At 47.6% G+C, this 15,578-nt stretch overlaps 1 protein-coding gene across 1 annotated transcript in view; it reads left to right on the top strand.

Moving 5' to 3' along the window:
• LOC136456153 (DENN domain and WD repeat-containing protein SCD1-like) overlaps positions 1-15,578 on the top strand; it is a 46,822-nt gene that overhangs the window by 8,659 nt on the left and 22,585 nt on the right. Inside the window, exons 11-22 of the mRNA XM_066455934.1 lie at positions 3,786-3,981; positions 5,252-5,369; positions 5,454-5,517; positions 5,618-5,662; positions 6,638-6,713; positions 6,795-6,868; positions 6,958-7,008; positions 11,500-11,657; positions 12,877-12,924; positions 13,329-13,386; positions 13,471-13,554; positions 13,637-13,868. Of these exons, the coding sequence (XP_066312031.1) occupies positions 3,786-3,981; positions 5,252-5,369; positions 5,454-5,517; positions 5,618-5,662; positions 6,638-6,713; positions 6,795-6,868; positions 6,958-7,008; positions 11,500-11,657; positions 12,877-12,924; positions 13,329-13,386; positions 13,471-13,554; positions 13,637-13,868 (1,204 nt within the window). The remainder of the gene's footprint in view (positions 1-3,785; positions 3,982-5,251; positions 5,370-5,453; positions 5,518-5,617; positions 5,663-6,637; positions 6,714-6,794; positions 6,869-6,957; positions 7,009-11,499; positions 11,658-12,876; positions 12,925-13,328; positions 13,387-13,470; positions 13,555-13,636; positions 13,869-15,578) is intronic.

Genomic DNA, 15,578 nt, shown 5'->3' with positions numbered 1-15,578 from the left:
GTGAAGTCGTCGTACGTCGGAGCCGAGCCGTCGTCCACTGCCTTGTCCCACGCCCATCCTCGCCCTTCGTCGAACACAACGTCGCGCGCCGTGCGCACACGCTGTGTCTTCGGGTCGAGGATGCGGTAGGCCTTCGAGCCCTCCGCGTAGCCGATGAACACTCCCGGAGTGCTCCTGTCGTCGAGCTTGCTGATGTGGCCAAGCTCCTTGGCGAACGCGAGGCAGCCGAAGACCCGCAAGTGGGAGACCGCCGGCTTGCGCCCATGAAGCCTCGTACGGCGTCCTGTCGTCGAGCGCCTTGGTAGGCGAGCGGTTGAGGATGTAGACGGCCGTCACCACCGCCTCTCCCCAGAAGACAGCCGGCATCCCCCTCTGCTTGAGGAGGGCCCGAGCCATCCCCACAACCGTCTGGTTGCGCCGCTCGACGACGCCGTTCTGCTGCGGGCTGTACGGCGCGGAGTAGCGGCGTTGAATGCCCTCGTCAACGCAGTACGACGCGAATTCAGCCGCCGTGAATTCGCCGCCGTTGTCGGTGTGCAGCACACGCAGCTTGCGGCCGCACTCCGCCTCCGCAGCAGCCTGCGCGCGTCTGATGGCGTCCGCAGCCTCTCCCTTGCTGTCGAGGACCATCACCCACATGTACCGGGAGAGGTCGTCGACGAGCAGCAGGAAGTAGCGTCGTCCTCCCGGTGTGGCCGGTGTCACCGGGCCACACAAGTCCCCGTGCACGAGCTCGAGCCTCTCCTTGGCTCGAAAGCTCGCCCGCTGGGGAAAAGGGAGTCGCCTCTGCTTCGTCAACACGCAGACGTCGCAGAGCTACTCCTCATGGTCGAGGCATGGCAGGCCTCGCACCATCTCCGTGGCATTGAGCCGCTTCAGGGCCTCAAAGTGAAGGTGCCCGAAACGCTCGTGCCACTGCCACGCCTCGTCGTCCCGACGAGCAGCGAGACAGAGGGGTTGTGCCACCTGCACGTTAAGGACGTAGAGTCGATTTGCGCTTCTGGATACCTTGGCAAGAAGGCGACGACGACGATCCCAAATCCTCATGACTCCGTCCTCAACCACCACGCGCGAACCGTTCTCATCCAGCTGTCCCAAGCTGATGATGGAGTTCCTCAACGCGGGGATGTAGTAGACTCCGGTGAGCAGCCTGTGCTCACCAGACACGGCGGTGAAGATGATGGAGCCGACGCCCTTGATCTCCACGCCGGAGGCATCCCCAAACTTGACGGAGCCTCGGACGCTAGAGTCAAGCTCGGTGAAGAACTCCCGACGACCGGTCATGTGATGGGTGGCGTCGGTGTCGAGGCACCACCCGTCAGTCTTGTCGTTGCCGGAGCTGTCGCCGAGGAGGGCGTGTGCTTTTGGCTCGTCAAGGTGGAGGAGAGCCGCTGCGGCCGGTGCCGCTGGAGGTAGCTCGATGCTGGCATGTGCCATGAACAGAGCCGGCTCCTCCTCCGCCTATGCGACGTGGGCCTGGCCGCGTCGTGGCTGTCGACAGTCCTTGGCCCAATGGCCAAGCTGGCCGCAGTTGCGGCAGGCGTCGTCTTGTGCCGGCTTGTGCCTGCCGGCGGCACCGCCCTGGGCGCCTCCGCGGACATCACCCTCGGCACGTCCTATTGCCCCGGCCTGGGCGTCTCTGCGCGCCTTGCATGGCTTGCCACGCTTGCGGCCGCCCGTCGCGGAAGAAGGCTCCCCCTTCCTCCGGTCACCTTGGCTGGCAAATCACTGCTCCCGAGTGAGGAGGAGCTTCCCGCCAGTGGTGATGGGCCCCGAGAGGGACTGTGGCTCATCGCTGTCGACGACCTTGAGGCGACCTATCGCCTCCTCGATCGACATCGTGGAGAGATCCAGCAGAGACTCGATCGAGCGAGCCATCTGCTTGTACTTCTCGGGGACGCAGCGGAAGAGCTTTTCGACAGCTCTCTCCTCGCCGTAAGTGTCGTCGCCGAACTGCACCATCTTCTGCAACAGAGTGTTGAGACGGAGAGCAAAGTCATCAACGTCCTCACCTGGCTTGAAGGCCAGGTTCTCCCACTCCTTGCGAAGTGCCTGCAGTGTGGACTTGCGGGCGCGGTCGCTGCCGATGCGTGCCGCAGCGATGGCGTCCCAAGCCTCCTTGGCAGTCCGCTTGCTGGTAAGCGAGAACTGCATCTCGGGCGGGACTGCAGCGATGAGAGCATCCAGCGCCCGTCGATCTAGGTCGTAGTCGACGTCGCCATACCGGACTGCCTCCCACATGTGCCGCACCTGGAGCTTTACCCTCATCACCGCAGCCCACTCGACGTAGTTGGTCTTGGTGAGGGTAGGCCACCCACCGCCGGGACCGACGTCCCTGACAACAGCCTGGAGCCCGTGGTAACCACGGTACCGATCCGGGGAGAGAGAGCCACGCTGCCTGTGAAGGCCGCGCTCTCCATCGACCCGTCGGTACCGATCCGGGGAGAGAGAGCCACGCTGCCTGTGAAGGCCGCGCTCTCCATCGACCCGTCCGCCACCGTTGCCGTGCGCGCCTCCTCCAGGAGCGCCGCCGCCGTGCGCGCCTCCTCCAGGAGCGCCACCGGCGCGTCCGCGCCTGTCTGGGCTGCCGCCGCGCTCGTGGGCGTGCGCGGCTGCCCCAGGAGCGCCGCCGGCGCGTCCGCGCCTGTCTGGGCTACCGCCACGCTCGTGGACGTGCGCGGCTGCCCACTGCGCCGCCCGCGCTCGCGCTGCCTCCCTCCCTAGCAGCTCGAGGTCCGCGTCGGCGGTGTCGTCAGCGGAAATGGAGCTGCCGATGCTGCCGCGCAGAGCCTCGACCTCCGCTGCCGCCGCACGCGCTGCATTCGCCGCCGCCGCTGCCTCCGCCTCCGCTCTGGCTGCTGCCAGCTCCGCCGCTACCAGCCTCGACGCCCTTGCCGCCGCCGCAGCGGTCTCTGCCGCCGCTCGCTCGCGTTCCTCTGCCGCGGCAAGTTCGGCCTCCTGCCGACGCCACGTGCTCGAGGCGACCGAGCGCTGAGACTGCCCTGCGGACATGACGCGCTACCGGGGGGCTGCTGCGTGGGGAGAGGGCTGCTTCAGACGAGCTAGGAGAGGAGTGAACAGGAGCGGCCGGAGGAGCTGCTGCTGCCAACAGCTGGGGCTGTTGTGGGGCTGGGAGAGAAGATGAGCAAGAGATGCTTAGGCTACAGGATAATACGGCTCCGATACCAGTTGTTAGTCGCTGAATTCTCACTCTTGGTAGTAGGAGAATTCTTACTCTCATCGAGAGAGGATGACACTAGGAGTTGGGGCAATTTTTTTGTCTATTTCTCACACAAGCTCACACAAATGCCATGCCAACCTGAGGGGTTGGGGTTACATATTTATAGGCTGCTAGCCAGCCAAGCATATGCCAAGATGCTAGTCTAAGATGCTAGTTTAAGATGCTAATGTGCTGTCCTCTAGTCTAAGATGCTGTCCTCTAAGATGCTGTCCTCTAGTCTAAGATGCTGTCCTAAAAACAGAAAAACAGCCACAAGGACCATGACCATGTGAGCATCATAGCCCCACAAAGACCAGCCACACATGAGACTTATCCATCACCGGCCTGGCGCAGGCAGGGTGTCCTTGCTCCCCCCCCTTCATCTATCACAGTGGGCAATGGTCACTCTATAACTGTTCCATTGAATTTGACTCTTTTGTTTTTTTTTCTTTCAAGGACACGTGCAAAAAAAAGGTGTTTATACATTCATTGTTCTGTGTGCTCGAATCTAAATGTCAAGGAAATTGGCCTGGAGCGAGTACTTAAATATCAATTTGTTTGGCAGATTATGCAGTTTTTGGAGACTCAGGGGTTCTTGGATTATCTGGAGAGATGCAACAGTGCAGAAGAAAATGGCCACAACCTTCTTGATAAGTTGCAGGATGCAACCGGAAGAGGACAAAACCCTCTAACCATCTTTCCTTCTCAAGTTGCTGATCCTGAGATTATAACAATAGCTAATCCTGCGATTGAAGGTTCAGGTACTCTACTTATTCATTTTTTATTATTCTGCACTTATTCTCTCCATTTTTATTGTAATAATTAATTGTATGTTCTTGTAGTTCAAGCTCTACATTAGAATCAAATGTACATCACTTAAAAACATAAACCACAGTGCATCATACAGTTGCACCGAATGGATCATGTTATCTACTCTCGGTACCAGTAACATTCACATGCACACTGCTGCACATGTTCCTTGTCAATTGGAGTAATGTTAGCATCATATCATCTAAAAAAAGGGCACACTTAGAACTATGCAGATTATCATGCACGAAATATAGTTTATTGGATCTAACTCATCATCCTATAGGATTTGTTTTTTATGAACAACCAAGTTTCTCTAGTGAAACTAATTGAAGGTATTGAATTTGTGTATTAACGGTCCGTTTGGTTGGTGGGATAGGCTGGGATGGAGCCTTCCATCACAATTTCTATTGTGTTTGGTTCACGGACACGAGGGATCTCCCCTACTGGGAATATTTCTCCCAGATACTGGACAGGCTCCTCCCAAAAACTGGTGGAACGCACTCGTGCCACGTGCACAGAATTTTTCTGCCGTTTCTCTCCTTGCGCCTTTCAGGGTTGGTTGTGGGGCTGTGCCATGGTCATGGCCTGCGATCTGTAGAAGGAGGCGGAGCAGCTGCGCCTCGCCGTGCTCAACGATACTTGCCTCGCGCCACCACCTTTGCTCACACCAACACGACTCCTCATGGCTGCTGCTGCTGTCCGCATCTCTCTCATCCCGTGTTGCCGCCTGCTCTACCTGTTTGCTGCCGCTGACAAGCACTACATGGAATTAGGGAAGTTGGTGGTGCTGCTGGAAGCCGCATGGATGGCACCCTGAGCCCAGATCTACTTCACCATGCAATGGAAATTCAATGGTGCTGCTGCTCACAGAAGGGAAGGAACAGGGACTTACAGGCTGGTCCCACAGTGATGATGACTAATGGGTGCTGTTATCCCATCATCGGCATTCCTCCAAGCAAACACAAACATTGAACAGTTCCATCCCTCCAAACAAACATCAACACAAAACCATTCCATCCCTGAAACCAGGGTTGGACTGATCCCATCCATCTTGCTCTCCAACTAAATGGACCTAAAGGATCCATGCATAATTACCTTATTTCTAATTTCCTTATGTTGAGGTCCATGGTTGATCTGTAATGCTTGACGATCAAGGTGTTATGTATAGTGCTTAGGTTTCTAGTGTTTTGGAAAGATAATTAACCTTATATCTGTATGCAGAACCAGGCAATAGACACTGCTATAAGAGGTTTCCAGCAAATGCAAGAACAGAAGAACAAGAAGAAAAACGTAAGTCGATTCTGGCGTTAGCTAGTGGGGCTAGTAAGCAAGTACCAAGGTAAGAAGGCATGCTTGAAAAGCTTCTTTGCTGTTATTTTTTTATCCAAGTATGTATTATTATTGCAATCACTTTCATTTTCAGTTCTCCTTCTATCCGAGTAAATGGGGGTCCAAAGGCAGAAAGTCTGAGCCCAAGAGAGAGGGCGGTAAGACGTCCTTCTATGTGAAATAATCTCTACCATTGGCCCTCAACATGAATAACAGCATAACAATCTTTTGTGCATATTTTGTTATTTGGGTAAACAGGCTGAGAGAGAAAGGATGGTTCTGGACATAAAAGTAAAGCTCCAGGTAATTATCGCCTTCATCTCTATTACCCCAACCGCAACACATTGGGTTTCATGCACTTTTTAGCATGTATTAATATTAATTGCTATAGTCAGCATTATACAAAGCTATTGTGGATTATGGAAATTATGTCCAAATCTTTGAGCATGCCATGGATTTATTTTTCTTCAAAAATGACCTTATTAATTTGCAAACAACTAAAGTACCCTGAAACCAAAATGAAACAAGAATTGAGACCCCAAGTTGGAATCTTATCTAGTAATATTTCAATTTAAAGCCCAAAGTAACCAAGCTACTATTGATGCATTGCAGTTAATTAAAAAAAAACTCGACATGCGGGGGTAATACAGCCCCTAGGCATTGCATTAAGAAGACCTTCTCATGCAGGTCGAGAAAACCCCTGAACCCCTTGCCTCACCCATACACAACGGTACCGTAGCCCATGTGAGAACGATCATGACCGGGGCTGGACCTTATTGCAGTTAATATAGATATTTTTATATTAGTTCTTGGGCTAACTGATAAACCTCGATTCTTTATATGTTGTGAAAGATTTGACTTTTCTGTTGATAGTTTCAGGTTTAAGAATCTTTCCGTTTCAACTCTTGTCAAACCAAAAGCTCAATCTTGAGATAACCTAGAGTAGCGGAAGATGTTTAGATGGCACTATTTTCTATCAGTGTCATGGGCTTTCATTACTGATATTGCTTAGCGGTGTTTTCTGTACTGGTATAAATTTAGCTTGTAGTTCTGTTTCTGAGGCAAAACACTGTAATACGTTCATTATGCCTGCAATTCTATTTTTTTTTTGCTGTTCTATTTTTTGCGCAACCTTTTATGTAGGCCACCACAAACTCTTCGGTTATGTATGAAGTACTGTTCTGATTGTCCCTTCCTAGGGCAGAGATAATTACCATTATTGTTTATTATGTATGCACATAAGCATGTTATTACTAAAACCATGCATATTATCTCCAGGGACTCTGGCTTCGTCTTCTGAGACTTGGGGCCACTGAGGATCCTCTCTCATCTTTTGAATATGGCACCATCCTAGGTATTCTGAAGTTTCAGTTTACTATTTGTCTGTGCCTTCCATATCCTCCCTGTATTTGTATTCCTAAATTTCTTTTTGCAGCTTTGATTGAGTCTGATGCAGAAGGCATCGGGGGAAGTGGCTTTGTTGAATGCATCAGAGAGCATATTCATTCGGTAATCTGGATCTTAGGATCTTGCAATTGATAAATCTTTGCTCGGGCACTTTCTAATCCACTTTATATCTTGCTTTACTATCTTTGTAGGGCTGGCAATGTCGCTTGACTGATGAACAGTTTATTGCTGTAAAAGAACTGGTGAGTCAGATTTCTAATTCCCCATTTCTGCACCCCTCAATGTGTAAGTACTAGTTTCTCTTACAAGCTACAATTGGTGATATCTGCTCGAGTCATTGGCATGCCGTAACCTGGATGGTAGGATGTAGTGTGATGTGATGGCTGGTACGTTCGTAAACCAACAAGCCAGCTGGTGATACTCATCAGGTTTGATTCCAGGATAATGTAAATATAACCTGTGTGTGAGGTGAGGTTACCGATAAACCAGCTTTATCTGGTTTATAATTTTTTGCTAAGTATTACTCAAGTTTCTTTTTGTCAACACTCATTTCAAGATTGGCCACTAGATAGCTAGCAACATCTGGAATTGTGGATACCATGATACATTAATGGTGCCATTAGATTCATGTTATGTTCATGATATTGTTGTTGTTTTGAAGTTTATATATTGTAGAGAAACTAAGGGTTAAGTTTGGTTTTAGATACCACCACGAGTCAAATTATGCCTTTTATCTAGATACATTGGGAGTGCCTGCGAAAGGGTCTCTAGCTGAGTTGGTTAGGTGGCTTGAGTAGCACTCCTCAGGTCTGGAGCGAATTTCAGGCTGGGGTTCAAAAAAATCCCCTCGTCTGTCCCATGCCAAAGCACAGGCAGGGGCGAAGCTACAGGCAAATGAACCCTGGTGCACTGCTTAAGTAACTCACACTACTTTATTGAAACATATGGTGAAAATTAGGCCTTTGAATGGCAAAAAAAATTTACTCTGGTGCTTGTGCATATTGGTACCAATCTACAAGAACAAGGGAGATATCCAAAGTTGTACTAATTATCGGGGAATTAAGTTGATGAGCCACACTATGAAGTTATGGGAGAGAGTCATCGAGCAGCGCCTGCGAGGAACAACGCATATATCAACAAACCAATTTGGTTTCATGCCCGGAAGGTCAACCACAGAAGCAATCTTAATAAGACAGGTTATGGAGCTGTTTAGAGAGCAGAAGAACGACCTTCACTTGGTTTTCATTGACTTGGAGAAGGCTTATGACAAGATACCAAGAAATGTTATGTGGTGGTCTTTGGACAAATATAAAGTCTCATCAAAGTACGTGACCCTCATCAAGGACATGTACAACAATGTTGTGACTAATGTTCGAACAAACGATGGTAATACAGATTACTTCCCGATTAAAATTGGACTTCATCAAGGGTCAGCCTTAAGCCCGTATCTCTTTGCGTTGGTAATGGATGAGGTTACCAGGAACATACAAGGGAATATCCCTTAGTGCATATTGTTCGCTGATGATGTAGTGTTAGTGGACGAAAGCCATGCGGGAGTAAATAGGAAACTAGAGTTACAGCGGCAGACCCTTGAGTCTAAAGGTTTTAGATTGAGCAGAATTAAAACCGAATACATGAGATGCGACTTTGGCGGAGTTGTACAGGTGAAAGGTTCTAATGGCTAGAGGGGGGGTGAATAGCCTATTAAAAATTTCTACAACAACACTTAACAAACCGGTTAGACAATTATGAGGTGAAGCAAGTGTTGCGCTAGCCTACTAAAAATACAAGCCACCTACCACAATTTTGGTTTATATAGTTTCTATCCACACAATAGCTATGACACTACACTAAGTTCGTGTGCTCTCAAAAACTAACTAAAGAGCCACACTAACCAAGCTAACAAGCTCTCACAACTAGCTACACTAAAGAGCTTGACAACTAGTTTGCGGTAATGTAAAGAGAGTGAGCAATTTGTTTATACCGCCATGTCGAGGAAGGAGCCAATCAATCACAAGAATGAATAACAATGAAGACCAATCACCTCAGAATCAAATGATGAACAGAATGATTTTTTACCGAGGTTCACTTGCTTGCCGGCAAGCTACTTCTCATTGTGGCGATTCACTCACTTGGAGGTTCACGCTCTAATTGGCATCACACGTCAAACCCTCAATAGGGTGTTGCACAACCAACACAAGATGAAGATTACACAAGTCACGAGCAATCCACTAGAGTACTTTTTGGCTCTCCGCCGGGGAAAGGTCAAGAACCCCTCACAATCACCACGATCGGAGTCGGAGACAATCACCAACCTCCGCTCAACGATCGTCGCTGCTCCAAGCCGTCTAGGTGTCGGCAACCACCAAGAGTAACAAGTGAATCCCGTAGCGAAATACGAACACCAAGTGCCTTTAGATGCAAACACTCAAGCAATGCACTTGGATTCTCTCCCAATCTCACAAAGATGTTGAATCTATAATGGAGATGAGTGTGAGGGCTTTGACTAAGCTCACAAGGTTGCTATGTCAATGCAAATAGCCAAAAGAGAGCTTGAGCCGGCCACCCCACGAATAGAGCAATTGTACCCATTCACTGGGCACAACACGAGGTGACCGGACGCTCCGGTCATATCGACCGGACGCTGGGCCTCAGCGTCCGGTCACGCGTTGCGTGCCACGTGTCCCCTCTCTTCAAATGTTGATCGTCCGATCTCAACGGTCAAGTGACGACCGGATGTTGAACCCCAGCGTCCGGTCGTTTCTAGTATCCAGAGACGACTTTTCATGACGCTCGACCGGACACACCCAGCGTCCGGTCACTCGGCGACTCCTCTGTCCACAGCCACGTCAGCAGGACCGGACGCACCCTGTCAGCGTCCAGTCACTGAGTTGATGCTACGCGCCCTCTGCTGCCACTGACCGGACGCGCCGGTCCAACAAAGACCAGCGTCCGGTCACATATAGTGACCTCCGTCTTTTATGTCTAGGGCGCCGATGGCACCATCGGACTGTACGCACTCTACGGGCGGACACTCCGCCGGTGAAGTTCCTAACTCTTGCTCAAATGTGCCAACCACCAAGTCTATCACCTTGTGCACATGTGTGTTAGCATATTTTCACAAACATTTTCAAGGGTGTTAGCACTCCACTAGATCGTAAATGCATATGCAATGAGTTAGAGCATCTAGTGGCACTTTGATAACCGCATTTCGATATGAGTTTCACTACTCTTAATAGTACGGCTATCGATCCTAAATGTGATCACACTCACTAAGTGTCTCGATCACCAAAACAAAATGGCTCTTATCATTTATATCTTTGCCTTGAGCCTTTTGTTTTTCTCTTTCTTCTTTTCAAGTCCAAGCACTTGATCATCATCATGGCATTACCATCATCATGTCATGATCTTCATTTGCTTCACCACTTGGAGTGTGCTACCTATGTCATGATCACTTGATAAACTAGGTTAGCACTTAGGGTTCCATCAATTCACCAAAACCAAACTAGAGCTTTCAATAGGAGGAGGGAGATGTGAGTTTGGAAGGTCAAGTAGTGCCTAAGAAGGATACCTTTCGGTATCTGGGATCGATGCTACAGAAGGATGGAGATATTGATGCGGACGTTAGCCATAGAATCAAAGCAGGATGGATCAAGTGGCGACAAGCTTCTGGCATTCTCTGTGACAAGAGGGTACCACAAAAGCTAAAAGGCAAGTTCTATAGAACGACGATTATACCGGCTATGTTGTATGGAGTAGAATGTTGGCCTACAAAGATTCGATATTTTCAACAACTGAGTGTTGCAGAAATGCGTATGTTGCGATGGATTTGCGGTCACACAAGAATGGACCGAGTTTGGAACGATGATATACGTGATCGCCTAGAGGTAGCACCAATTGAAGAAAAACTTGTCCAACATCGGTTGAGGTGGTTTGGCCATGTCCAAAGGAGACCTCCAGAGGCACATGTGCATTGTGGAGTCCTAAGCCAAGCTAATAATATGAGGAGAGGTAGAGGAAGACCGAAATTGACATGGGGGGATGCAATAAAAAGAGATTTGAAAGCTTGTGATATACCTAGAGATCTATGTTTGAATAGGAGTACTTGGAAAGCAGCTATTGAAGTGCCTGAACCGTGACTTGGGGCTCTTGGTGGGTTTCAACTCTAGCCTACCCCAACTTGCTTAGGACTGAAAGACTATGTTCTTGTTGTTGTTGTTGTTGTTGTTGTTGCCTGTGCACCAGGTAACTTCAACGTGGCTTAGCCCCTGAGCACAGGTCTAAGGCCCGGCCCCGGCCCCGGCCCCGGTCGTGGTCGTTCTCACATGGGCTACGGTGCAGCTGTGTATGGGTGGGGTAGGGGATCATGGAATTCTCGACTTGCATGAGAAGTTCTTCTTAATGCAATACTCGTGGGCTGTCTTAACCCCCAGCAGGTAGATGGTTTTTTTTTAACACTGAGAATGCCTCTATGTTGGTTTGGGATTAGTTGGATACCGCCTTTTAAACTCTAGTTCCTAGTTTTGAATATTTGCTATCCAGTGCAGTGCAGTACATCTCATTCTGCTGCTAGGCTTTTCCTTATCAGATTTTCTTCACCTTATTTGTTCAGCACTTCTTCTATTCTTATTTCGTCACATCTATTGTTTACTGGGTTATGAAACACATGTTCTATATACTTGCAGAGCTAACAATATGAAACAACCTCATTGAATTTTTTTTTTCACGTGCAGCTTAAGATGGCTATAACTCTTGCGAACTCCCGCAATGACCTGGCGACCATTAGAGATGCTCTTGAAGTTTCTGCTGAAATGTACAGAAAAGACCCAAACAATGTTCAAGATTACGTTCAGCGCCATCTATTATCATTGTCAGTATGGGAGGAGCTTCGGTATGTCATACTTAGTGTGAAAACCGATCAATTTCGTTTTAAATTGAGCTTAATTCTCAAATTCATGTAAATCAATTTGCTCCAATAATGTTGATCTTGCCACTTGCGTTGTAACTTTTCAGTAGTAAGAAAGTTTATACAAAAGATAATCTATAATCGATACCCTTATTGAGACTGCAAGAGGACAGTATCTGGTGGTCATGCACCAGTCAGGAGGCATGAAAATCCCATAACTATTCAATTGCTTGTAATCTATACTTTATTTACTACTGTACCGCTGAGGGTAATTGGTGAATAGCTGCTGTTTTCTTGACCAGTATGGTCAGGTTTCCGAAACCTTAGTTACACCTCTTGCCTGTCCCCAGCAGAAGCAATGAACTGGCATCTGCTTTCTGTTTGCCATGTCATTCCCGATTGCCCCACATGGACTTGAAGGCACATGTGCTTGTCATGTGATCCATTTTTAGTAACACCAAGTAATGCTGCTACTCCACAAACTTTCTAAATTGAGAGAAGTTGAGGTAATGTATGATCCAAATAGAAGTTCGAGGCTTAGCACTTGAAACAACTTTTGATCAGAGGGACTGCTGGTTCAGCTATCTCTTTAAGTTGGAAGGACCTTTTTTTCGATGAACTAAATGAAAAGAAGCTGCATTTCAATCTGGAACCATCGGAACCCTTACATTTTCTTTGGAGTCCGTCCTAGTTTAATTGCAGTGTTGACTGCTGCTTGGGAGAGCTGCAGCTATGGAGCATGGCCAGTGCTTGGGTTGTCTCACCTAGCTGCCCTTGCGCCAATTGGAGGCTAGTCCTTGGAGGCTACTGTTCCTAGGTCGAGGTCGTGTGTGTTTCTGATCAAAGGCGTGTGTGTTCTTATGTAAAGCTGTGAGCGTGTTGGGTTTGTATGGGTTCTAAAACCTTTTCTTTCTTCTTAATATAATCATACACAGCTCTCCTGCGTTTTCGAGAAAAAAAAAGAAGTTGCATGGAATTCAAACAAATATGTTATCAACAGAAGCACTGCTATTTAATTTGTTTGTGGAAATCACTGTCCAAGTAGCATGTTCAGAGTGCCAACTATTAGTCTTTTGATCTGTTGATTGTATATGACTTGATTTTCAGTACACTAGTTTAGAAATTTGTAATTGTTCTGTTCTTATTTATTGATTTATATCATGTTATCAATTTGTGTCTTCGGTTATGACTTCTTCTCTTGCAGCTTCTGGGATGGCTACTTCGAATATTTGATGGAAAATTGTTCTAATAAGTAAGTAGAGACTTTGAATTGTTCTGTAATAGTAATACTGCTGTCTTAATTCCATGCGTTGAACTGAAAGAACAATATTCTCAGTATAAATGCACAGCCTTGTGCACAAGTAGTATAAGGTGAGATTATTTGATGCAGCCTAAAAATATCAGTTGGTAAAACAAAGTTTGTGCACACGGCGACTTTAAATTTTTTTCCTTTTTCTTTTAGGTACATCCAGGACTTAAAAGCCATGTAAATCACAAATATGATTTAGAATATTGGATTAAGTCGGTTTAACAGAATTATGGAAGCAATCAATAGTTTTTTTGGTATGCAGAAAAGTTCTAGTATAGTTTTAATGAGGAATTTTATAAGGCTGCATGTGCTGTTTTATCTTATGTTTTGTTTCTTCTGCTCTTCAGGTCAGCAAATTATGTAACATTAGTTACTGCACAGCTCATTCTCATGGCAACTCACATGGTACTTGAAGCTTTCATCTTATGTTCTTTCAAAAATAACTTTATTTGTCTGTACTATCTTAACTTTTTTTACTAAATAATGAAGGCTGGATTGGGATTACCTGACGTTGACTCTTGGAATATGATTGAGAAAATAGCTGAGAGAAACAACTTGGGTTATAAGCAGCTTGTAAGTCAAACTGCAACTTTTGTCATTGAGAATTGGTTGCTTTAAACACTTGGTTTCTTACATTTTCTTTACACTTGTTCAGATCAAACTTAGAGCATTGCTCACACATCTGCAACAACTCCGGATTGGCTATTGGGGGGTTGCTACAGGGAAAAGCCAACCATTGCAGTCATATGGCATGGCTTCACCTCATGCGATTGATGTGTCTGATGAAAGCCAACAACCTGCTGAAGCATCTGGGTTGGGCCGAAGTTGGGTGCAAAGTATGTTCAGCAGAGACAGAAGTTTAAGAGCCACCTCTTTCAACCGAGCCAGTAAGTTTTCAGCTACTACCATCTCTGCCCTTCTGAGGACCTTAATACAATTTTTTTGAACGCAATGGCAGGAGCTCTGCCTTTCAATTAAGAAAAAGAATTGACCTAGTTTATGAGGGAAACCAGACCTAAAAACCTTACAGTCGCACAATTTATTAAAGGAAAACTGGCGAAAAACCTAAACACGACAGCCTAGACAACTAACTCTGAGCAACCCATTAAGGACCCGTTTGGAGGAGCTCCGGGGGAGCCGCCGGGAGCAGCGCCAAACGCGTCCTAAGGGCCTCTTTGGCACGGCTTATGCTGGCTTCGGCTTTATCTATTTTGCGCAAATCGAGGCACTGTAGCGTGAAGCCGTTTTGTAAGCCGGGGTTAAAATGAACTAGAAGCCGGGAAAAGCCAGTTTTTCTGGCTTCACCGGCTTTGGCTTCACCGGTGAAGCTGTTTTGGATGAGCCGTGCCAAAGGGGGCTTAAATACCCAAAGGTGACACACAACCAACAGAGCCCACCACATGTCATCGTTGCTCAGCTGCTCCAACTTCCCACGACAAACATCAGCCAAAGCTCCTAACACGTCAACACTCACTCGCAACAAGCTTTGTTGCACCCCACAACCAAAGCAGCTTCGACTTCGCCATTGCATATCCACTCTGAGAATCAGAGATGCGCCACAAGCAAGTAGTAGAACTAGAGAGAACCCAACCTCGTTTTTTTTTTACCGCAAAAGACTGGGGGAGATCCCCACAGTGATAGATTTTGTATTTACTAAAAGGTAGAACGTACTTACAAACATGGATTAACTAAAGCATCCAGCCAAACACAAAAAGGATGACCGCAGGTCATCCTTGAAACGAACAGACTGCAAGAAACATTGATTTTTAAAGTTTGCCAACCAGGCCGATGGAGTTGGATCACGCCTCTGAAAAACCTTGTCATTGCGCATTTTCCACAACTCCCATGCTGCTATCAGGGCTGCCTCCGTGAAGTAAGGAACATTGTGAACCTGTCCCGCCTGTACCAATCTATTCGAAAGTTGCAGCGTGTCATTCCAGTCAAAATGGATGATTGCCCAACATTCCTTTGCGAAGGGGCAGTCGAAGAATAAGTGATCAATGGTCTCCTCTTCACCACGGTTGCACATGACACAGATGTTGTCATCCTGTATGTTCAGATGTCGTCTCTGGAGCATAGACTTGGTATTCAAACGGTCCACCAGGACAAGCCACAAAGAATTTCACGCGTGGAGTGCATCTAGATTTCCAGATGGCTTTGAAGATTGGATGTGCTTCCATGGTACTGAAGACATGAGAGTAGAAACGCCGTGAAGTATACACATTGCCCCAGGTGGGCAGCCAACAATCCTTGGCATCAGCATCGTATGGCAGGTTCTGTAGTTGTAGTTGCAGGACTTCATATTCCTCAAAAGCTTGCTGCGAGAGCGGGAGGAAGAAAAGTTCATCAAGGTCTGTTGCTTGCATGACCTCCAGCACGGAGGCATTCTCATTACTTGCAAAGGATGCTAACCTTGGAAGCTCTTGGGATAGAACGACATCAGACCACATATCATCCCAGAAACAGACTGTCGAACGATCCGCAATCTCACACTTGGCTATACCTCGGAAGATGATGCTGAGATGAAGAACATCCTTCCACCAGAAGGAGCCAAATTCCCTAGATGCATGGGGTACTTTGGTGGTATAATATTTGCT

Source organism: Miscanthus floridulus, chromosome 6, assembly GCF_019320115.1.
Source record: "Miscanthus floridulus cultivar M001 chromosome 6, ASM1932011v1, whole genome shotgun sequence".
Taxonomy (NCBI): Eukaryota; Viridiplantae; Streptophyta; class Magnoliopsida; order Poales; family Poaceae; genus Miscanthus; species Miscanthus floridulus.
The sequence above is the reverse complement of the archived record's forward strand: the minus strand, read 5'-3'. Positions and strand labels throughout refer to the sequence as shown.